Source organism: Pongo pygmaeus, chromosome 14, assembly GCF_028885625.2.
Source record: "Pongo pygmaeus isolate AG05252 chromosome 14, NHGRI_mPonPyg2-v2.0_pri, whole genome shotgun sequence".
Classification (NCBI taxonomy): Eukaryota; Metazoa; Chordata; class Mammalia; order Primates; family Hominidae; genus Pongo; species Pongo pygmaeus.
In genome coordinates this window covers 46,213,663-46,239,324 of record NC_072387.2, presented here as the reverse complement: position 1 = coordinate 46,239,324, position 25,662 = coordinate 46,213,663, and the positions used below count along the sequence as shown (strand labels likewise).

General features: G+C 36.3%; 1 protein-coding gene across 4 annotated transcripts in view; it reads left to right on the top strand.

The window, feature by feature from the left end:
• The window catches only part of TRPC4 (transient receptor potential cation channel subfamily C member 4), a 232,133-nt gene that overhangs the window by 184,234 nt on the left and 22,237 nt on the right, over positions 1-25,662 (top strand). For all 4 annotated transcript variants that reach the window (XM_054446873.2, XM_063650766.1, XM_063650765.1 and 1 more), the window contains 2 exons: positions 9,564-9,703; positions 20,206-20,519. In XM_054446873.2, the coding sequence (XP_054302848.2) occupies positions 9,564-9,703; positions 20,206-20,519 (454 nt within the window). The remainder of the gene's footprint in view (positions 1-9,563; positions 9,704-20,205; positions 20,520-25,662) is intronic.

The following is a 25,662-nucleotide window of genomic DNA, read 5'->3' as shown; positions in this document are numbered from 1 at the left end:
GAAAAAAAATAGTAAAATCTTCCAGGCATCTACAAATATTTTTAAAAGGAAGTTCTCTGACTCATTTGCACTGTGATCTTTCCTTTGTTGGTCCCCACAGTCTTGACATCAATGCCTGTAATTAGGCCTCCATCACGACTCTGAGAAATCATGTCCTCTGTTTATAAACAGCAAAGAGCAATTTTGAAATGTTCCCATTGTAGGAACAGGATAAACATTTTGTGACAGAAGCTCTCTTAATCTTTGTTCTCTTCAGGCTTTTTAGTTACCATGGATAATTTACTAGCTGAATTCATTTTTTATTTAGTTAATAGCACCCTCTGGTTTTTCTAAAGGCTTGTTTCTTCAAAAATTCAGTAAATGTTGCCAGAATAAATGAAACTGGCCATTTCAGTACCATGCTTATAACAAACATAAATCCACAGCCATCTGACAGGTATGTGGTGACTAGAACTATAAAAAGTGACATTCAGTCTGGAACTTAAAAAAAAAAAAAAGATACCAACACATTACCACATTACCCAACAGACATTGATTGGCAATCTTATCTATAGCTCAAGTTTAAACAAAATGATGGCATGAGTTTCCAGTTTTATCAGGATCTCTGTGTTTCCCACACAATTGTGCCTTTCAAAGGTCAGAAGTGAAGTAAGATTTTGGGTGGTCAAGAAAATCAGATTTAATGTTTCCTCCTTGATCTCCAAAGGAATTGTAATATATCAGCATTGTGAGTTTTGCTTAGAGGTCATCTAGTCTAAACTTACAGTTGAAGTTTCATCTCCTTTAACCCATCAGATGAGAACAGAGTCTGCTCAGCTATGAAGGAAGTCGAAATAAAATGTTGACTTGTACTGAGCTCATAACTTCTTCTTTATACCTCCTTCCCAAAGCCTTTCTTCCTCTATGTAAATACTCACAGAATATTTGAATTTCGCTATTTCGATGACTGTTAATAATCACATTTGACTTTCCAGTTTAGTAGAAACAGGTATAAAGATAATGAAGTTTATCTGTCAGACATAATGAAATATAAATGCTCTGGTTAGCAAATACTTTAAAATATATTTTATTTCATGATACATACAAATCTGAAAGCAACCGAATTACAAATTCATTAAGTTGGAATGAACTTTAGTGATTACGTAGATCAGTCTCCACTCACTGCTAGAATTTCTCTGGCTTAAAGACAGCCTCTGGATTGGAATCTCTATGTCACAGGGTAATCCATTCCAGTTTTAGGGCAACTCTAATTGCCAGAATATTCTTCCTTACATTTGGCAAGAAGCTGTCTTTCGGTTTTAGGGTACATGTGCGCAATGTGCAGGTTAGTTACATATGTATACATGTGCCATGCTGGTGCACTGCACCCACTAACTCGTCGTCTAGCATTAGGTATATCTCCCAATGCCATCCCTCCCCCCTCCCCCCACCCCACAACAGTCCCCAGAGTGTGATGATCCCCTTCCTGTGTCCATGTGTTCTCGTTGTTCAATTCCCACCTATGAGTGAGAATATGCGGTGTTTGGTTTTTTGTTCTTGCGATAGTTTACTGAGAATGATGATTTCCAATTTCATCCATGTCCCTACAAAGGACATGAACTCATCATTTTTTATGGCTGCATAGTATTCCGTGGTGTATATGTGCCACATTTTCTTAATCCAGTCTATCATTGTTGGACATTTGGGTTGGTTCCAAGTCCTTGCTATTGTGAATAGTGCCGCAATAAACATACGTGTGCATGTGTCTTTATAGCAGCATGATTTATAGTCCTTTGGGTATATACCCAGTAATGGGATGGCTGGGTCAAATGGAATTTCTAGTTCAAGATCCCTAAGGAATCGCCACACTGACTTCCACAAGGGTTGAACTAGTTTACAGTCCCACCAACAGTGTAAAAGTGTTCCTATTTCTCCACATCCTCTCCAGCACCTGTTGTTTCCTGACTTTTTAATGATTGCCATTCTAACTGGTGTGAGATGGTATCTCATTGTGGTTTTGATTTGCATTTCTCTGATGGCCAGTGATGGTGAGCATTTTTTCATGTGGTTTTTGGCTGCATAATAATAATAAATTAAAAAAAAAAAAGAAAAGAAAAGAGGAGCCAAATGTTAGTCACCAAGACAATGGGGAAAATGTCTCTGGGGCATGTCAGAGACATTTGTGGCAGCCCAACCCATCACAGACCCAGAGATCTAGGAGGAAAAAGTGGTTTTGTGGGCTGGACCCAGGGTGCCCATGCTGTGTGCAGCCTAGGGACTTGGTGCCTTGCATCCCAGCTGCTCCAGCTATGGCCCCAAGCCTTGGCAGCCTCCATGTGGTGTTGAGCCTGTGAGTGCACAGACGTCAAGAATTGAGGTTTGGGAACCTCTGCCTAGATTTCCGATGACGTATGAAAACGTCTAGATACCCAGGCAGAAGTTTGCTATAGGGATGGTGTCCTCATGGAGAAACTTTGCTAGGGCAGTGCAGAAGGAAAAAGTGGGGTGGGAGCCTCCACATAGAGTCCCTACTGGGGCACCACCTAGTAGAGCTGTGAGAAGAGGGCTACCATCCTCCAGACCCCAAAATGGTAGATCCACTGACAGCTTGCACCAGGCACCTGGAAAAGCCACAGAAACTCAACACCAGCTCGTGAAAGCAGCTGGGAAGGAGGCTGTAACCCTGCAAAGCCACAGGGGTGGAGCTGCTCAAGCCCATGGGAGCCCACCTCTTGCATTCAGCATGAACTGGATGTGAGACATGGAGTCAAGGAGATCATTTTGGAGGTTTAACATTTGACTGCCCCACTGGATTCTGGACTTGCATGGGGCCTGCAGCCCCTTTGTTTTGGCTAATTTCTCCCATTTAGAATGCTGTATTTATCCAATGCCTGTACCCCATTGTATCTAGGAAGTAACTAACTTGCTTTTGATTTTACAAGCTCATAGGCAGAAGGGACTCTCCTTGTCTGGATGAGACTTTGGACTGTGGACTTTTGAGTTAATGTTGAAATGAGTTAAGACTTTGGGGAACTGTTGGGAAGGCATGATTGGTTTTGAAATGTGAGGACATGAGATTTGGGAGGGGCCAGGGCGGAATGATATGGTTTGGCTGTGTTCCCACCCTAATCTCATCTTGAATTGTAACTTCCACAATTCCCATATTTCATGGGAGGAACCTGGTTGGAGGTACTTGCCAAATAAATTGCCAAATAATCTTAAAAAAAAAAAAAAAAAAAAAAAAAAAAAAAAAAAAAAGAAGCTGTCTTTCTATACTTTTCTTATCAAAGATCCAATTTCTGCTTTGTGGGGCAGACCAGAGCAAGTCTGTGCCGTCTTGTACAGGACAGTTTTTCATCTCTCATGGCAGCGATTGTGATGACTGCTTTTAGTAAAATTGTCACAATCCTAATAGGAAGAAGCAATCATTGACAATTTATGCAGTTAGGATAAAATCATACTTTGTAAAAGCCATGTAATCCAAACCTCTGTTTTTTGAAGTGAACGGAAACCTAGAGAGACTAAGCTAAGATTCTAAAGCTGATTGCTGGTTGAGTTGAGCCTGGCCGCTTGATTACCTAATGTAGACTAGCTCTTATCACTATGCCTTCTGGTGAAAAATTAACTTGAAATGCGTTTGTTAAATCAATGATTGCATGCACATATCTAATATCTGGGAATTGGCAGTGTCAAGCAAGACAAAACAAATAAGCAACATTGTACTGAGCTCATAGCTTCTTCTTTATACCTCCTTCCCAAAGTCCTCATTCTGTCCTCTGAAGCACATACCTCTGTGCCTTGTAAACGCTCAAGAATAAGAAAATGTTGTACAAGTGCACTACATTCAGGAGATTCTGATCCAGTCGTGCTTTCTTCATTAACTGGTGGCATCGCATTATTGTTTACACTGCCTCTTTGGGCCTTAATTTTCTCATGCAGGGTGTGGCTGTGGCTGTCTATTGAATTCTGAGTCTGTGGCCAGGTTAGTAGGAGAAAGCACTATAGGTGTGGAAAAAAATGTGTGCCAAGCATTTTTTCGCACTGGATATTTTAAATCCTAAGTTTCCCACCAGCTCTAAAATGCAGTGCAGGCATCATATCTTACTCAGTTCTGATATACTCCTTTCTCCAATACAGAGGCAGTAAATATCATTTTCCCAATTATGTCCCAATTCTATCTGACCTCTGATGAGAGATTTATTTATGAAAGATGACTAAAAGGGGAAACCAGGATATAAATGCCAAATTTAGAATAAAGCAGTTGTCTACAGCCAACTTTAAAAATACACTATAATTAATTTATCTGAAATCAGCTCTCACATGAGTTATAAATTTGAATATAACAAAATATAAAAACAAAACTTTATCGATAATTTTAGTCATTGTTTATTTTCACTAATTAATGATAGAACATCATGTCTACTATGCTTTTATTTCGTTCAACATTTTATTATGAAAAATTTCAAACATACAGAAAATGTAAAAGAAATATATAGTTACTCATATATTGCCTGTAATCAATGTATTACAATAATATTTTTAATTATTTTTTCTATCGCTGTATTCATTCCTCGATATCAATTTTGTAATTTTGGCTACATTCAAATTAAGTTATAACACTAACTTTTTGGAGCTGAGTGCAGAGATATAAAATGTTAAAACGCATACAGTCATGTACTAACCACCACAGGAGGCAGCAAACTACGGCCCTGATATCAGATTGTTTGCCAGTTTTTTTAATAGTTTCATTGGAACACATTCATGCCCATTTATTGCAAAGCCTAAATTATTTGTTCTCTCGCCCTTTACAGAAAAGTAGTTACAAATTTTTATAAATGCCCTTTATCAAATTAATAAATTTCCCTTTTATTCATACTTAACTGAAAGTTTTCATCACGAATGCATGTTAAATTTTGTCAAATGCTTATACTGCATCTATTGAAATGATCAAATTTTTTCAAAAATCTGTTGATGGGATAAATTATGCTGATTGATTTTTAAATATTGAAACAACCTTTCATTACCTGGAAAAACATTACTTAGTCATGATTTATTATTATTTATATATATTGCTAACTTTTATTCACTACTATTTATTGAGGATTTTTGTGCATATTTATAAGGGCTATTGGTGTGTAGTTTTAAAGAGTTTTGTCTGATTGTTTATCAGTGTAATACTTGCCTCTTAAATGTTTCTTACTGTTGTACCTTTGTAAGAGTTTGATTAGCACTGGTATTATTTTTTCTTGAAATGTTTGGCTGAATGCACCATGAAATCATCTGGACCTGAATTTTTTTGTTGTTGGAAGGATATTAACTACAAGTTCATATCCTTTAATAAGTAGAGGACTATTCAGATTGCTTTATGTCCTCTTGAGTGAGTTTTGAAGTTTATGTCTCAGGGAAAAAAGCTCATTTAAGTTGTGAAATGTATGAGCATCCAGTTATTCATTCTAGTTGCTTATTATTCTTATAATATCTATAAGATCTATATTGATGTTCCTTCTTTAATTTCTGATATTGATTATTTATATCATCTTTTTTTGTCAATCATTCTGACTAGTGTTTTATCAGTTTTATTGACCACAAGAAAACTAGATTTTGTTTTCATTGATTTATCTTTCATTTTATGTTTCAGATTTTATTGATTTTTATTACCTTTGTTAGTTTCTTCTTTCTGCATGCTTTGGTTTAAACTTGCTCTTCTTTTTATAGTGTCTTAATTGAAGGTGAAATCACTGAGTTGAACACCTCATTCTTCTTTGATAAAGCATTCAGAACTATATATTTCCTCTAAGCACTGCTCTAGATGCCTCACAGAGTTTTTGGTTGTATCTTCATTTTCAATCATTTCAAAATATTTTTAACTCTTATCATGTATTCCTATTTGAGCCAAAAGATAATAGAATTGTGTTGTTTAGTTGAAAAATATTTGGGGATTTTCTAGGTACATTTAATTATTGATTGGTTGTTTATTTGTGTTGTAGTCATAGAACTTACTTAATATGATTTCAACATATATAAATGTGCTGAGGTTTGTTTTATGGTCCACAGTACGGTCTATCTTGGTGAATGTTCCATGTGCACAAGAAAGAAATGTGTATTCTGCTGTTCTCACGTTGTTGATAGTGTTGTTCAGGTCTTCTATATCATTACTAAATTTCTGTCTACTGGTTCTGTTCGTTACAGAGAGAGGAATGCTGAAACCTCCAATTATAATTCTACTTTTCTTCGTATCTTATTTCAGTTTTAATAGTTATGGCATCTTGTATTATAAGGTTCTTTTGTTAACTGCAAGCACACATAGAATTTTTATATCTTCTCAGCAAATTCACCTTTTTATCTTTATGTTATATCCCTCTATATACCTAGTAATGTTGCCTCTTCTGAACTACATCTACTTTTATATTAATGTAGCCACGGGAGCTTTCTTTTAATTATTGTCTTATGTTATATCTTTATTTTTCCTTTACTTCTATGGATGAATTGCAATAGAGTTGTGCCTGCACTTTTTTCGTATATGATCATCTCTGTATTTTCATTAGTGTGTTTAGATCAGACATTTCATTGAGTATAATTATGATATGGGTAAACTGGAAATCTACCCCCATTGCTATCTGTTCTTCGTTGCGTTTTTCCTTTTATGCCTGTTATTGGATTAAATATTTGTATAACACTAATTATTTACATGTATTGCTCTCTACTCATGTATTTTAAAATATTTAAAAGGATGCCATAGTATTTACAATATAAAATATTAATTTATTACATTCTAACTTCAAAAATATTATTCTGCTTTATGTGTAGTATAAGAACCTTATGACGGGAGGCTTGTAATTCCCCTCTCTCATCTTCTGTGCTAATGTCATTACACCTTTTACTTTTACCCATGTTGAAAATTACAATATATTGCTACAGTTTTTACTTAGGCAGTCAATTATATGTTAGAAAACTTTTAAATAAAAATAAATATATATATTTTTTATTTTATATGTATAACATATATATATACACACACACATTTCTGGACATAAATCTTCATTTTTAAAAATAAATCTAACTTTCTGTCCAATATTATACACCTTCTGCCTTAAAAATATCCTTTTAGTATGTCTTTTAGTGTAGATCTGACAGGAATAAATTGTCTCAGATTTTGATTGTTTGAAGAAAAAGTCTTTAGTAAGTATTTCTTAGAGCTATTTGTGTTGCACATAGAATCCTGGGTTAACTTTTATTCTTTTTCTTTCAGCACTTTAAAGATGTTACTTCAGGCTGGGCACGGTGGCTCCTGCCTGTAATCCCAGCACTTTGGGAGGCTGAGGCGGGCGGATCACGAGGTCAGGAGATCGAGACCATCCTGGCCAATATGATGACACCCCGTCTCTACTAAAATACAAAAAATTAGCCAGATGGGGTGGTGCGGGCCCGTAGTCCCAGCTACTAGGGAGGCTGAGGCAGGGAAATCATTTTAATCCAGGAGGCGGAGATTGCAGTGGGCCGAGATCACGCTACTGCACTCCAGCCTGGCAACAAAGCGAGACTCCATCTAAAAAAAAAAAAAAAAAAAAAAAAAGATGTTACTACTCCATTGCCTTGTATACATTTTTTACACCCGGAAGGTTGCTGTCAGTCTTACTTTTCTTCCTTTGTAAGCAAAATGTCTCTCTTTTTTCCTTTTTTTTTTTCTTGGCTGCTTTAGGTATTTTTTTCTTTATCTTTTGTTTTTGACAGTTTGAATATGATGCATCATGGTTTGGTGTGTGTGGGTACGTATGTGTACGTGTGTATTGGAAAGTTATTCATTCCACCTATGCAGAAGACTAGCCACAGACGTACACAGCCTTTATGCCTGAAAATGTACATGCCTTTTCTCTTCTGTGTTAGTGTAGAGGTTTGAAGCAATAAGTCAGGAGTTGAGTTGGGCTTGGGTTTTGTTGTTGCTACCGTTAGTTTCAGTGCATCATATGCCACAGCTTAGGGTGGAAAAGATTATTCTCAGTGTTCCTTCTCCACCTACAGCTTTTGACCTTCCCTGTGCATCTATGCCTCAGAGGCCCTTCCTCCAGTGATTGTCAGTTGCTGATTGTTCCCTGGTGTTTGTTGGCCTCGTGATAGAGGGCAGGAAAACTCTCTGATGTCCTCATCCAAGGTCAGACTTAGGCAGGCCTATATCTGAGTGCTAGGGATGGAACTTTCTCCATGATCGATGCCCTCCTTTTCATGGCAAACATGGCAGCTTATGTACAGGAAAGTTTTTCCTGCCCCTGCTCTAATGCTATTGCTGTAAACCTGAGGCCCAGGAGTGCTTTCTGTCTCTTCCACAAGGCTAAAGTGTTTTGCTCCTTAGGACTCTGTGCCTCTCCCACAGAAGCAGCCTCTTTTCTCCCCAGGCTTGCACTATAATATTTCTCTTGAGTTGTGGATAGGGCCCATGAAGAAGAGCATACAAGAGGGTAGAAATTTTCCTTGTGACTGTGGCTCCCAGGGATTCTAGTCTCTCCTGCTACCTCACAGTCAGGTCTCTTGGATGGTGCCAGTGTCTCTTCCTTGCATACTCTGCCGCAGGTGAGCTAAGTCTCACAACATGGTTGCTTTAGAGGAACGTGCTTATATTTTAAAGTTTAGATTCCTTGATCTCTCATCTCTCTGATGCATGCTTGGAAAATTATGATTTTTATAGCTAATTTCACTTTTTCTTGAGTCACTGTAGGGATAATACTTTTCCAACTTTCTACATCCTAGGAAGATCTTCAACTCTAAATTTCATGTTTCAGAATATTATCCTAAAGAATTCTCACTGTTTGTGTTAATGTAGTTATGACATCATATTTACCCTTTTAATATTTACTGAATCTAGATATTTTGATATCTCTCTTTCTCATCATTAGGCTCTAAATACAGAATTATAAAATTTTAATAAGATAATGGAAATAAAATAATAACCTACACTAATATTTTGTAAGTACTTCATAGAACTTGAAAATAAAGCATTTCCTATTAAAAATTAAAAATACATTTTTTCTGGATATAGCTTTAAAGCTATTGCTACATATAAAGTATTTTAATGAATTATCATGAATGCTATAACCATCACTTCTCAAGATTAAAGTCTGGTCTCTGAAGGCACTAACTGCTTAAAGAAATACAACAAGATACTCCACTAATTGTCTGAAACCAGTTATGATTGCTAGATACACTGAGTTTCATGATCTTTGAGTCATTTTGACTCGGGAGAAAAATATATGTCAAGACATTTGCTTTTAAGAAAATGTTATTTTCCAAGGGAAATAAATAGTTATAAAGGAGCTACAATATAATTCAAAAACTACTTATCCTTATGAATTTATCAAATGGATAAAAGAAAGTGAGGCTGTCCTAACAACATCTTCTAGAATTAGCTTAGTATCTGAAAGCCTTAAAATATGGCTGGGACTCAGTGTTATTACCTATAAAAAATAGATGTTGCATCTAGTGTAACAATGTGGTCTCTTGCAGCTTTGAGATCTATAATTGTTAAATTGTATATTGCTTTTTTAGTGATTCTATTGAAATCATACTTATAATGAATCTTTCTATAATTGCAGGCTTCATATGGGGAGAAATTAAACAGATGTGGGATGGCGGACTTCAGGACTACATCCATGATTGGTGGAATCTAATGGACTTTGTAATGAACTCCTTATATTTAGCAACAATCTCCTTGAAAATTGTTGCATTTGTAAAGGTAACTACTATTTATGTTGTTGGTAAAGCATATGTTCTGATTATTAATGATATACTTTCAATTGATATTAATTTTATTAATAAAGTTACCTAGAGCTTTTTCCAGATGTCTTATTCATCAGCTCATGGTTTTATTGATAGATATATAGGGATAAAAATGCATAAATAAATGCATAAGCTTTAATCACAAAACAAGTTTTTATAAGTAGAAGTTATCACCCAATTCCCTTGCATCTACTAAGTAGAATGATGTCTCAAAATTATTCACAGTAACTGCTCTAGTTTTTAATCCTTTCTATTTCTAAAGAAATTCTACTTCAAACACTGTTTAAATTTTGGCAACCCAAATCTATTTTCTTCAGTTATAACTAATAGATAAAATTTCATAGACAGATCAAAATATTACTCTTTCAAAGCATTGAAATTATTATTTCAGTATAAACTAATACAATTTGATATAATTAGAGCAGAATATAATTTCTTTCTCCTCATCCCATTCAACATGACAGTGCCTGAAATCTCACACACTCATTACTCCCCCAGATTTTGTACACCATCAATCTTATCCCAACCTCATAATTTGCATAAAACATTTTTGTTCTGTCATGACAATTGGGATTATTTTGTACTTTGTTGGGTTTCTTTCAACCCAGAGGATTATATTCTCTCCTTCACTGATTTTCCTTTTCCCCCTTTCCTTTTCTCTTTAAAAAAAAAAAGTTTCAAAATGACTAGTTAATTGGTAAAAAAAAAAATACAGAATATCTAATTGAGTGTGACATAAATAATGCATTCAATTTAATAATCTGAACTAGAAAATTCTAACACATAGATAAACTTTTGTTCATTTAGCCTAGTTCTTAAAATAATGCCTTATGCTTCTGCGGGAAACCTTCAGGTATGACAGAATCAAAACTGTCTGAAGTTGGATGCAGCCATAAAAAAAGATGAGTTCATGTCCTTTGTAGGGACATGGATGAAGCTGGAAACCATCATTCTGAGCAAACTATCGCAAGGACAGAAAACCAAACACCACATGTTCTCACTCATAGGTGGGAATTGAACAATGAGAACACGTGGACACAGGGTGGGGAACATCACACGCCGGGGCCTATCATGGGGTTGGGAGAGGGAGGAAGGATAGCATTAGGAGATATACCTAATGTAAATGACAAGTTAACAGGTGCAGCACACCAACATGGCACATGTATATCTATGTAACAAACCTGCACATTGTGCACATGTACCCTAGAACTTAAAGTAAAATAATAAAAAAAAATTGTCTGAAGTTGGAAAGGCCACAGTTTTCCATTAACATGCTACCAGTGCTCACCGAAATACTATGGGAAAGCAATTTCTATCAATTTTATGGAAAGCAAGTATATTTTAAAATGAAAACATAATTTGGTAATTTTATTAATGCATTGAGGTTAATGACCTTGAAAAGTTTAAGACAGCAGAAGGTACTCTTTTAACCAAAGGAGATTATGCATCTCTGTAAGAGGCAGGCAGTCTGTGATTAAGCGCCTAACTCTCCAGTCCCCTTCTTCTGTCATGATCCTTGGATGTATACATAAGATTGTTTAGACCTACTTCTAAAAGTAACATATGTAGTTTTTTGTGGTTTTGTGCTGTCATGAAATTCTGGGATTATATCACAATAGCAGTTCTTGTCAAATTTCTAGGTGGATAAGAATCATAAGGAGGGCTTGCTAAAACTCAGGTTCATTTTCTTCGTCATCAGATTTAAGTTACATGTACTACGACAAAGTCCAAATTTGCATTTCTAACAAACTCTCAGTTGATACTGATACAGTTGATCTAAGGAAGACACTGTGAAGAACATTGCATTGTATAGACCTGTTCTACAGCTCAGAGAAGTGTGAGATTGAGTCCAAAAGAAACTGCTGTTATACATTTATTTAGACAATATTTAAACTAAGCTATATCATGTTTGTATTTATTACATTTGTGTGATGGTTATGTATAGTACATGTATTTTTTCATATATAAGAACTCTGGTATGTAGTGAGTATGCTTACATAGATTAACGGATATTTGTAGATGTTTTGCCTCAAGACTTTTAGATGTGGGATTTTAATTTAGTTAAAAAGTTGTAAATTCTACACTGGCAAAATCTATTTTACCATTAAAATCTAAACATTGTTCTTTATGTTTAGAATTAAACTCACTCACCCCCAGTGATGAAAAGGAGGGGGCAGAGGGAGAAACGGGATGTGGAGCAGTGCACAGTAATTACTGCAGATGAAGACGACCTAAGGAATGTTAAGTCTTCAAAAAATACATAGTTTGTTAATATATGGTCATAGGAGTTCAGCTATAATTGGAAATATAAATTACGACATGTCCTTTCTGAAGGATTTGCATTTAGCACAATGCATGTTTTTGATTTGGGTTCATGTATTCATTGGCATGCACTGTGGAGTCACAGTTTTTGTGCTCCTTTCCTCCATCACTTACTAGGTGGGTGACCTTGAGCCTGTTTCTTCACCTCTATTTGTCTCATCCATAAAATAAGAAAAAGAATAATTTCTACCTTATGCTGTCGGCATGAGAAGTAAATGAGTCGATGTGTTTAAAGTGCCTATTACAGAATAAGCATGCTAAATTAGTTTTTTCTTTTTTTTTTACTTTTGTCTTTGCTTTCTTCCTCATATACTATGAGTCCACTAGACTTTCCTTTTGTAAGATCCTTAATGTGTCTCCTCATTTGCTTTATTTTAGTTTAAAAAGAGTTTGAGCTCTAGGTCCACACTTGCCTTCACCATGTTCAATCTGTATGGTATGGGGCAAGTTATTGAATGTAGGTCTCAATTTTATTACCTGTAAGATGATGATAATAATCAAAAGAGTACTTACTGTGGGAGCCTGTGATGTCACTCTGACTTTCTGATTTGTCCTTCCTTACCTTACATTTTTTCTATCATTCAATTTTTTTCAGGCTAATTTGTAATAACTTATAAATTATTATTTTAAGAACAGGTAGGTTATTTGCATGAAAAATAGAGTCTGTTGTAGATAAAGCAAACAGCTATTATGTGAATCAAGAAGCTAATTAAATCAATAAGCATTTATTGGAGCACACTAAGAAACAGCTTTTGATCTGGTTGCTGAAAATGCGAATCTGCCCAAGAGGTAGCTCTTGCCTTCAAGTGGATCACAGTCAGGTAGATGAAAGACAAATGCATGTAAACAAGGATCTTACAATGCAGTAAGGTCTATAAGAGGGGCTACTGTAACATGACAGAAGGAACTGAACTTTTCTGTAATGACCTGGAATTATACAGAGGACAGTACAAGTGGATATCTATCATGATCATGAACATGCATGAGCATTCAAGACAGAAAAGGCACAATATGCAAAAATCAGAGTGTTTAACAAGCAGAGCTCAATATCTATTTTGGATGATCCTAAAAATGTGGGCAGGGAGAAGGTGAGAAGGACTTTCCACATCTTGCTATCGGGCTTGAATTTTACCCTATAAATTATAAGGATCCATTTAGGACATTTATGTAGGGAATGGTTCAAATGATGATGATTGCCTGAAATAGAGCAGTGAACATAGGAGAAGATGATAGAAGATTGGACTTGAACAAATTTAGGTAGTAAGATCTGGAAGATATGTGATTTAGTAATTATGAAATATGAGGTAGATTAAATCATGCTAATAATTCTCCTTAGTAAATAATAGATTCACCTCTTTTGCTTCAGACGGGATTACCAGTGTTATGACTAGGACCTCTGCTGGGATTGTGTAGGTTCTACCTCCTATCTGAGGATTCCTGAACAGGAACAAAGTCCATTCATAGGTCCTTTTGGTTAAGTCATGGAACTGGACCAAAAAAAACTGTATCATCCTACAAAAAAAGAAAATCTTGTTATAATTGTTCTTTTCAGAAAGAGAACCTTTTAGAAACATCTGTCTTAGGGGCCAACCTTGTTTAATTTCTCCATTGTATTAGTCACATCGGCTTGTCACAATAGAATACCATAGATTGGGTGGCTTAAACAACAGAAATTTATTTCTTGCAATTACAGAGACTGGAAGCCTGAGATCAAGGTTCCAGCGTGGTTGGTTTCTGGTGAGGTCTCTCTCACTGACTTATAGAAGGTTGGTCACATTCACCTGGTGGAGGTGGGGCGTAAGAGGTTGGGAGACAATGCAAACTTTGGTGTGTCTCCTTATAAGGACACTAATCTCATCATGAAAGCCCACCCTCATGACCTCATCTAAACCTAATTACCTCCCAAAAATACCATCTCCAAATACCACCACACTGGGGGGCTCAATCTGGGGAGATGCAATTCAGTTCATGACATTCATACTTTTGCAATCCATCTACTTGCAAGAAAGATCTTTCTTTAAAATGCACACAAAACAGCCCTTCTAACCAAGGCCGTGGAATTGCCGTGACTACCACTTACATCACTTCCTACCTATGTGATTTGGAGCAAGTTACTGAATCTGTGCCTCAAATTTCTCTGCTGTAAAACAATAATAACAATCAAACATAATAGAATGTTTCTGAAGACTAAATCAATAAACATTTAATGCCATAGAATAGAACCTAATATAAAAACGCAGTATTTGCTCTCAATTTTTATATACAATGCAACAGTATTATAACGTGCAAAGACAGAGCATAAAAATATGTATGACTTCAATATTATCCATTTTACATGCAAAGTTTTGTGGTGTTTTCTTGAATATCTTCATTTATTAGCATTTAAACCTCATGGGTTATAAATTTTTTAAAAATTGCTCCTAATCCTCTGGAGGAAAGTATGTCAATCATTTTCTCTTTTCACTGTGTATGAAGTATTAGTTAATTTGGAGCTTGTTGATGCCTGGGGACCACAATTATAAAATGTTACTTCAGTTTCATTAGGGCTGGTTTATTTCTAGATATTATCCAGCCCCTTTTCTGTATGTAACGCTTCTCATATTTATCTTCAAGTTTGGCAGAAATGATTAGATTTTAATACCTTTATCACTGTGTAATTTAAATAATATTTTCAAAAATCAAAATTTTTATTAATAAGAAGATTTGTTTTAACCATCACTGTGGCTTTTCTTTATAGCACCATTCTTCTAAATAGTTCTAACTGCATGTCTCATAGATCCCATCTCTTATTAACTAGAAAAGGGGCAAGTGTTTTTTCTATTTTATAAATGATGTAACTTTAGTCTACTCCCCAAAGTGTGGGATTGTCTAAGATATTCTTTAGTTTTATGGAAGAAAGCTATAAAGATTTGAATCTTAGTTGTTTAATCAGAATTATGTACTTGAAGAGAAAATAATATGCCAGTATAAACACTGGTCTTTTTGGTCTTTCACTACTTAATTATCTGATAAATTTCTAGAAAGGGAAAAGACTTCACCATGTAAAGCACACATTAAAACCAATATATGTTTCTTATTTAATCTCACTGACCAATATTTTTATTTCATATTAATTTAATTTTTACTCATTTCTATTTATTACTTGACATTCACAAGCATGCATCAGAGACTACAGAAGATATCAAGATAACCTAACATATTTTCCTACATTCAATAAACTTCTGATCCAATATTATGATTCAGTTCATCTTTCTCTCTTAACACTCGTGCTAAACTCTTCATGACTTGGCTCCAACTCATCTCATCCTTTCATACTCGTCTCACTGTTCCCAAATCCTCTGTGTTACATCTGTGTCAAGATACATTTATAAAAATGATCCATACTCTCTAACCACTTTGTTTTTGAATATGTCTGTAATTCTTCTCCCCAGAGTGCTTTTTGAGTTCCTATCATATATAAAGCACTCTACTAGATGTTCAGCACCTAAAAATGCCTTAGACAAAGCTCCCTGCATAAGAATCTGACAAGTAATCCAAAAGTACCTCTCTATTATATAGGTCTGAGAAGTAAGCAATTCTCTTTCAAAGGAATCTGAATAGAAATAAAGGCTTGGGGCAAAACCGAACTAGGGTACATACAGACTGAAAACAAATAATTGAGAGAAGGAGGAATACAGGAATTAATGATCCTAGAAAACCTATGTGTGTTTAAAATAGTTCTTGATTTCTTTCTAAAGGATTACTTTACAACACGGAGCTGTCAGCTCTGATCAGCAGGATCCTAGTGTCCATGCATCTGCAGTCGGAGTAAAGGATTAGCATGGATTGATTAATGTATGACTTCACCATGTTGTAAACCCGTATGGCATCTTCCTTGATCACTACCATGAACCCCGAAGATAGTGCCTGACACAGAGCAGGCACACTCATGTATACTTGATGAATGAATAACAAAATAATTGGAATTTAAATTCATCCTAGAAAAATGGTACAATGTTCATGGAAAAGCATTTTGGTAAGAATGTGTGACTAATTTGAGGAATTACCAGTAGTGAAAGTTTGAGCCAAAACATTAGGTGTCTAATTAGGGCCAAATGGCAGTTAAATCTTTAAAAGAAGTCAGAACACAGAGGCTTTATGTAGCATGTTGAAAAATCAGAAGCTCATCTCAAGGACAATGTTGTGATTGAAGAACATTAAATAATATGTGACATGGGCTGGTTGGGTTATTTAAAAGATTCTGGAGGAGGGCTGGGTGCCATGGCTAATGCCTGAATCCCAGCACTTTGTGAGGCCCAGGCGGGCAGATCACCTGAGGTCAGGAGTTCAAGACCAGCCTGGCCAATTGTGGTGAAACCCCGTCTCTACTAAAAATGTAAAAATTAGCTGGGCATGGTGGTGGGCGCCTGTAATCCCAGCTACTCAGGAGGCTGAGGTAGGAAAAGTGCTTGAACCCAAGAGACGGAGGTTGCAGTGAGCCGAGATTGTGGCACTGCACTCCAGCCTGGGCGACAGAGCAAGACTACGTCTCAAAAAACAAGATCCTTGAGGAGATACATAGATGATGGAGGACATAAGACTTAAGGCAGGGAGAGCAGTGAGGAAGGTGCTGCAGTTATGTCTGAGAAATAAGAAGTACTATTTTAAAACTGTGAGGGTACTGATGAAGAGAAGGAAGCAACCTACATAAGATTCGGGTTTAGATGCTGGGATTTTAGACAAAAAGATTCTAGGAGGAACCTCAAATTCTGACTTGGTGACCTGTTGTCATTCATAAGATCAGAAGGGGTAAATGGAGAAAGAGTTTGAGGATGCAAAGGTGGTGAGTTACACTTTCGATCTGTGAGTTTGAGATGCCTGTGAGATATCCAAGTGGAAGAGTCAACCAGACAGTACAATGCAGAATAGGGCTGTTAGGTGAGAAGTCTCAGCTGGAGATGTATACTTGAGAATAATCATTGAGAGTTAAAATCCTGAAAAACATCCAGGGAGAATGGGTAGAATGAGAAGAGAGGAGGCTTGAAAAGTGAACTCAACTTTTAAGGGGCAGATGAGATTGAGGACCTTCCCAAGGAGACTGAGAAGAGGCCACTCAAAGACAAATACGCAAAGATGAAAAGTGAAGGTAGGTTTTATAAATTGCTCTTAAATAGCAGAGCCAAAGAAATTTTTTAAAATTCAAATTAATATTTTAATTCCTAAGAATAGGTGTGGAAAATCTATTGACTGATTGAAGAATTACAATTATTCGCTACAAATTCAAAGAATATTACAATTTGTAATTATAAAAATCACTTTGTTAAATGATGACTATAGTTAAAAACTTAAGAAAATGTCTATGTGAAGGATGGGATAAAAATTTCAAAAAGCAGAATTTAAGAAGAATAAAATCAAGAGATAATTACTTCATATTTATGTCTCTTAATCAGTGACAGGAAATGAGGTTTTTTGGATCAGAGAACAGATAAATTATTTACTTACATAGCAAACTTAGCACTGGTTCCCCATGCCCCAGTCCCCAGTCGGGGACCTAATAGCCAGATGTACCCTGTGTATACAAGGGTTTGTATCACAGGAGAGGAGCTTGGAAAATATGTGTCTCAGAACTCATACCGTGCAGCTGAGCCAGCTGCCTGTCTTTCCCCTGGAGAAGAAAAGAGAAAGACTTCAACTTTCTAAAGCAAATAAATTGTCTCTGGGGAGGCAAAGGTCCCTAGGTTTATTATTCTGAGAGTGTAAGCACATAGCTTCTGGGAAGATGATCCTAAGTTTCTCAGGAGGTCTCCATCTTTAACTTCCAGTGGTTGTTTGCCATTCAAACATCCTTTAACCCAGATGCCAGCAATGTTTTGCCTAAAGCCTTGACCTTGCATAAAGTGAATATATTCATGCAGCATTTTTTCCTGGCCATGACTAGAAGTGCTAGACTCTGAAATCAACTTAAATAATCACACTGGGGCAGAATCTGTAAAAATGGAAAACCTTCCTCTTAACGATTTTTTTTTTTTTTTTTTTTTTTTTTTTAGTCTCAGCTGAGATAATTTACCAAGAAGGGCTCTTTTCAGAGTAGGTCCATAATAGAGCTTGACCCAGTCATAATGTGATGATGGATCCACATCCAGCTGACCTGGATGTTAAACCTAAAGCAATGCATAGCATCTTTCCTAGATTTGAAGGACTTTTAAAGCTTTGACAACACATCATCTCTAACCATTCCTAGCCTCAAAAGCCCCAGACAGAATTAATCACTTCCTCTTCCCTATTCCCACCGCACTTTGTGTTAATCTCTTAGAGTGTTTTTATTATAATTAGTTGTGCCTGTCTGCCTCACTGGACTATGAATACTTGACAGGAGAGAATATTTCTCGAGCACCCACGATATTCAGGGCATTGTGTTAAATGCTCTAAGAAGTTCAAGAAAATGATTGCATTATTAAGAATACTTCTTGTTTCATTTTTGTATATTTTAAAATATAGTCCTGAGCTATATTAGGTTAAATGAAGAGAAATTTAATTAGCTATCAACATAGGAGGATATTTCTCAACTATAAATATTTATGAGCTAATTGTATAGCTGATAGAATTAGCTATCAATTATAGGGGGACGGCTATCAATATTTACGGACTTAAATATGTGTCTCTTTTAAGAGAGAAGTGAGGAAAGAAAGGACAATGTGATCTTGGTCTTTGAAGGAAAAGGTGGCATCATACATAGCGAGACTAAGAGCAGAGAATTAGGTAATGTTTAGTATCCAAGTTTCACTCTGACACTTGTCATGATGAAAGGGAAAAACATCTTAACTTTTTTTTTACGTCTTCAGTAATTAGCTATTTTATGCAGAAGCTATGTGTGGGAATGTTCAAGAACATTTATCAAGATTTGAAAATAGAAAATAATTTTCTTCTAGTTCAAACTTGATTGTTTTACACTGCCAGTCAAGCAAGAGTCTGAGTGTTGAATAAGATCAGGAGCCTATAATACATTTTCTCCCCAGAGAGATTAAAAAATACTATCTATTAGTTTCAAGAATTAATTGATTCACATTTGTAAAGGTCTTTGATGTAAAATGTGCTATACAAAGAATAAAAAACATTCTATGGGACTCTGACAGAGTAGCACTAACTTTCTTTTCATTGGAAAAAAATCTTGGTTGTCTAGATATATTTTTCAGTGATGTGTATGAACCAAATAATTCAATTTATTGTTCAGTTCTAATAGAGATTTAATTACAGATTTTCATACTGCAATATTTCAAAGAGCATATTTGACCCTTTTTTTTTCTTTTTTTTTTTGAGACGGAGTTTCACTCTTATTGCCCAGGATGGAGTGCAATGGCGTGATCTCAGCTCACCACAACCTCAGTCTCCCGAGTTCAAGTGATTCTCCTGCCTCAGCCTCCCTAATAGCTGGGATTACAGGTGCCCGCCACCCCACCTGGCTATTTTTTGTATTTTTAGTAGAGATGGGGTTTCTCCATATTGGTCAGGCTGGTCGCAAACTCCTGACCTCAGGTAATTCTCCCGCTTTGGCCTCCCAAAGTGCTGGGATTACAGGCATAAGCCACCGCGCCAGGCCTTGACCCTTTTTTAAAAGGGATACAAATTTACCTAGATAGTACACAGTTAAGTTTTATTTTGCTTTTTATATGTTTTAATAGCAGGATAATTCAAATCTGACATTTTAATTAACCTGCTTACTTTTTAAATAATTGCTGGTCAAAGTTTACAGTAGCAATTTTTTTCTCAAATCACATATTTTACCTACTTAAGGAACATTCAGATAAATGTTATATTTCCTACATATTAAATGTAAAAAATTAGCAATTCAGCGACTGCCGGGACGATTTGTAAGTTAGGTTGTATTTACATTTAGGACATAGCAGAGAGGAAGCACTGATGGTCTTTGCCCATATTGGTCACTTCTGTTTCCATAGCAACAGACCACTACTTCTACTCATTTATATGTAATTTGTATCCTACATGTGTTCCTCTAGAATTGGCAAGTGTGTTCAAAAATCAAAAACAAAGTCATCAATTATTTTGTTCAAAATTTAATCGTTTCCTTCTGGTCTGATCTTGATCTATTTATATGCGTGTGTTTGTTTTACTTTCCCTTTGTTTCTCTGTTTTCTCCAGTACAGTGCCCTTAATCCACGAGAATCATGGGACATGTGGCATCCCACTCTGGTGGCAGAGGCTTTATTTGCTATTGCAAACATCTTCAGTTCTCTGCGTCTGATCTCATTGTTTACTGCAAATTCTCACCTGGGACCTCTGCAAATATCTCTGGGAAGAATGCTCCTGGACATTTTGAAGTTTCTATTCATATACTGCCTTGTGTTGCTAGCATTTGCAAATGGCCTAAATCAATTGTACTTCTATTATGAAGAAACGAAAGGGTTAACCTGCAAAGGCATAAGATGTGAAAAGCAGAATAATGCATTTTCAACGTAAGTCTAATAGACATTTCTACTGGTAATATTGTACAGCATTTAGAGTGCACCGCATCGCAAACTTGAAAAACCTATAACAAATGGTTGTAAAGAAAATGGGGAATTAAAATTATGCTTAATGCAGAAAACAGAATTAACAGGGCTTTGAATAGAAATGAAAACTTCTGACAGGAAAAAGAATACCGGGCACATTTATTTCAAATTTCAGTAAAATAATCTTTTCTTCTAAATGACTTCATGCGAAAGAAAGCAATAGATACTATTTTTTTAGATGTAGAATTTAAAAAGGTAACCTATATACTATGAAATCTTACAAGTATATTAAAAGATAGAACATGTGTAAAACCACTCATGTTGGAAAATTCAAGTAGGTTTCAATATTTCCTCATGTGTTTTCCAGGTACTAAAGTCCATTTATGTATCTCTTTCATTCTCTAGTTTCCTACACAAAAACTTAAGCATCTAAAAATAGTGCAAATGGAAATCTAAGACTAATCTAGCCATTACTGCCATGCACACAAAACTCTCTGTGCCCTTATGGCTGGATGAGCAACAGACAGTGTCTATTGTCAAGTCTCTCAGTTATTCTCATAACGGGCTTTGCTAACAGCACACAGCTTCATGGGCACTGTGTTTGATGGTCACACAGCTCTCATAGGTTATTCCTCTATATATCTGTCCCATTTCCTTCCCACTGTGACAAACAGACGGTTAACTAGTAGGTGAATTAATAAGTGAAGTGATTTTCCTGCATACAGTAGCCACGTTTGAATACACAGTCATTTTGTAGGTGACTTTAAAAGCCATACCTTATTCATGAGCTGTCATAGAATCGTGTATACTATAAGAGAGGATAGTAATTTCTCAAGTACCAAAAATTCAATAATATCACTTGAACAAAATCACTTACAGCTAAAATGCTCCTGTTGGTTTAATTCTACATCTGTTTTATCTTAGCCCCAATATTTAAAACTTCATTTTAATTATTCATCATCTTTTTATTTGCACATAATTTTTAAATGTCAGCCATTGATACCTCATTTTTTTCAGAAATAGATTTGATACAACCATGGATCTTAAAGAAAACACAATTTTTTTTTTAAGGCAGAGTTTTGCTCAGTTGCCCAGGCTGGAGTACAGTGGTATGATCTCGGCTCACTGCAACCTCTGCCTCCAGGGTTCAAGTGATTCTCCTGCTTCAGCCTCCCGAGTAGCTGGGGCATACAGGCACCCACCACCACGCCCAGCTAATTTTTGTATTTTTAGTAGAGATAGGGTTTCACCATGTTGGCCAGGCTGAGTCTTGAACTCCTAACCTCAAGGGATCTACCCACCACGGCCTCCCAAAGTGTGGGGATTACAGGCATGAGCCATTTCGCCAGGCTTCCAGCTCCTTCTTGATCCTGTATTCCTAAGCAGCAGTTTCTTGGCCTGACTGGTTCACTCAGTCTTGACATCTTCCCACTGCTCTCTTCTGACCCTGGGCAGGAGGAATTCAATGAAATCCCCTGCAAAAACATCCTCATAACTAGCATGGCCTAGGATGGCATCTCAATTTTGATATCTGAACTTCTCTTCCTCCCCCGACCACGCCCTACCCTCCGGCTGCCGTCTTATTTGTGGTTCTTGACTTGCAACGTGGCCGGGGAAACTTGGATTAGAGATTTACAATGGTCAGATCCCACCAACCTCTTCCTTCATAAATGAGAGTTCTGCTCTAACAATCTTTGTCTGTCTGCCAGCTGGTCTCCTGGATTTCTCATGGAGAACCCTTGTGAATGCTCTTTCACAACTTTCTTCTTACTTTATGCTGCATAACCTGGTGCAAACTGCTTGCCAAGACCACCCCATCTGTTCCTGTTGCCATATCCTTCTGACTTCCTCCTTTGCCTTCCAGAAAGAACTTCCACATAGCATTTAAAACTGTGTTAACTCCCAGGTCCTCTTTATTTCAGGGAAAAGCTCTGGTTCCCAGACCCAACCCTTCTCACCTATCTGATTCCTCCACAATCAATAGGTTATACCTAACACTGTCATGATTTATGATCCCCTAAAATTCCTAGGAATTTCTTTGTCCCTGTATTGGTTTCTTTGTAAGTAATAACATGTTACAAACTAATTATAACATAAATCAAAGGAGATTATGGCCAGACAAGCGTGATGTAAAATGCTTAATATAAATTTTATTCCAAAATCAAATATACTGGATTATTGGGATTATGTATTACTTTCGTCTGTCTCTACCAATGATTTCCTCTATTGTCATGAAAAGCAACATATAATTACATATCTTAAATACTATAGGTCTATATCATTCAACCCAAATAAATCAGTTATTGCACTTGAATTATTTTTTCTAAATAATATAATATAAATCTGCAAGTCACAAATTATTTTTTGCTTCAAGATATTGAAAAACTAAAGTATATATCAATAGCCCTTAGCATTAGGAAGCAGGAGGTCCCAGGCATAAGTCACCTGTCCCTTGATGACTCTGTTTAAGCAAAACAGACGTCAGTCATTGTCACAGGGTATATAGTGATACCCTTGGGGCCCCTGCTCTACATCTTACTTCTGTGCTTTCTTTGGTCTTTAATTTTCTTTTTGTAATTCTGTATGTTTCATAAATTCAGGCTCTTTTTTACTACCCACTATTTCTGAGACCTTATTCTATGTGAGGGTTAAAAATATACTAATTCATATAAAGTACCTAACACAATGCATGTCATAGAATGTCATCAAAAATGGTAGCTACTCTCATTATCATCATGATTGGCAACAGTAGAGGATTATCTCTCACATATCTCTCATAAGGTTTCATCTCTATTATTCCTTCCAGTCAGGTTCAAACTTTGTCGAAATTTTGAACCCAATATTTCCCATTAGCTACCACTCCTGTTTCATTGCTTTCATCCAAGTAACCCTAAAAGAAGCCTATACAAGATATCTTATTTTCTCACCTCTCACTCAGACTTCATCCAGTTATAATTTGGCTTCTGCTTCCATCATTCCACTAAAACTGCTCTAAAAATTATCATCTAGAGCCTTCTTATCACCATTAACTATGGACATTTATCTGCTCACGTTTTACTTAATGTGTCTGCTTCATTTGACCCTGTTTAACACTTCCATTTTTGGAAATCTTGCCCCTTTTAACTTCTATATTATTACCTTTTTCACTTCAAATCTTACTTCTCTAGCCTTTCTCACCTTACTGTAATCCTAACCTTAACTTCACTCTGATAATTTTTTATTTTCATTACTGCTTTTAAATAGTGGTATGTCTTAGCACGCTAACCTGAGACCCTTTTAACAGTACCCCTATGAAAACTCATCTACACTTTTGGAATTGGCTCTATATGTCTAAGACATGACTTCCATATTTATATTACTAGCACCAATTTCTATCCTCTGGTTGCACAATATATTCAGCTGTCTAGTGGACACCTCGCTCTACATGCCTCCTGAAGACTTAAATTCAATCAAAGAGAATTTATCAGAGTCTCTCTAAAACATATTCTTCCTCCTGCTTAATTCCTTTTCTTAGTCAACATCACCACAATCCACCCAGAAACTTACATCAAAAACATTTATCTTATTCTAGATCCTACCTTCTTCTCATCCCTTCCACGTGTAGTCGGTCAATAAATGTCTGTTCCTGCTCTTATTATCTTGGCACTGTCTTCCCCTTGCTCTCCACCGATGCCCAAATCTAAGTACCCCTGCCCCTGGTCTCTGCCTTGTTTCATATGTCTTCCATCTTGCTTCCTGAATTGTATTTCTAATATCTGAGGCTACCCTGTTTAAAGTGCCAAAATGGTTTCCCATTTCTTACAGGATACTGCCACATTCTTTAGCTTGACATTTTAGATCATTCATTGATCTGCCTGTCCCCTGCCTCCTGTCTTAGTCCATTTTTGTTGCAATGAAGAAATATCTGAGACTAGGTAATTTATAAAGAAAAGAGGTTTATCTGGTTCATGGTTCTGCACACTCTATAAGAAGCACAGCATCAACATCTGCTTCTGGTGAGAGCCTCAGGAAGCTTCCATTCATGGCAAAAGGGTGAAGGGAAGCAGGCATCACAGGGGGAAAGAGGAAGGAAGCGAGGGAGGGAGGTGCAGGGGTCTTTTCAACAATCAGCTCTTGTGAGAACTGATAGTGTGAGAACTCACTAATTGCTCCTAGGATGACACTAAGCCTTTTGTGAGCAACCCACAATCCACCCTCATCACTCAAACACATCCCTCTAAGCCCCACTTTCAACATCAGGGATTACATTTCAACATGCTATTTGAAAGAGATGAACATCCTCTGTATCACTTCCTTTTCTTGTCTCATCTTTCAATCCCCCAGTAACACTTTACTCTTCAATATTTCCTGATGGATTATAAATATAAATCCCCAAATATGTTATTTTCTTCTCTTATTCGAGAATGGCCTTATTCTGCCCTTCCATGTGGCAATTTTTTTTCCAAATCTTACCTCAGATATACCTTTTCCAGGAGGCCTTTTCTGGTCTTCTCCCTGACTGAATGCCCAGTGTCAGGCTGTGATCCGTGTCTTCTATGCATCTTCATGCAGTTTCCCACCAGTGAATAGATACTTCCTCCTGCTCCTTTCCAGGTTATTTTCTCATTACCCTGAAAAGAACTACATGTTACCAAAAGATACAGAATATTTAGTAGTTGAAACTATTCCATGTGCAATTTTAAGCTATTAGCCCCCGGTAAGGTACTTTCTTATGAAGAGAGGGGCACAGGCTTTGTGACAGGTATTGTCTCATTAAGCAAAGCCCTTTTATATTTGTTGGAGCTGTATTCCTAATGGTTGTAACTGGCCAGTTGGAGTCATATATTATTTTAATATTACATTTTTGCTTATAAACTAAAGATAAAATATTCAGATGAATTTTTTATTAATTTATGTTTGCTCATTGTTTTAGTCCCATGGGATAGAGGAAAACTTCAACAGTGGAATACATTACTTTTTTACACGTTCAATTTTTCTGGCTGTAAATATATAATCAGGGAAACAAGCTAATTGTATAAAGCATATTTTGAGCAATATATTCAAAGCAAGAGATAAAATGCTATCATTAGGAAGGCAGGACCTAAGTCCACCCATACAGACTGTTAGG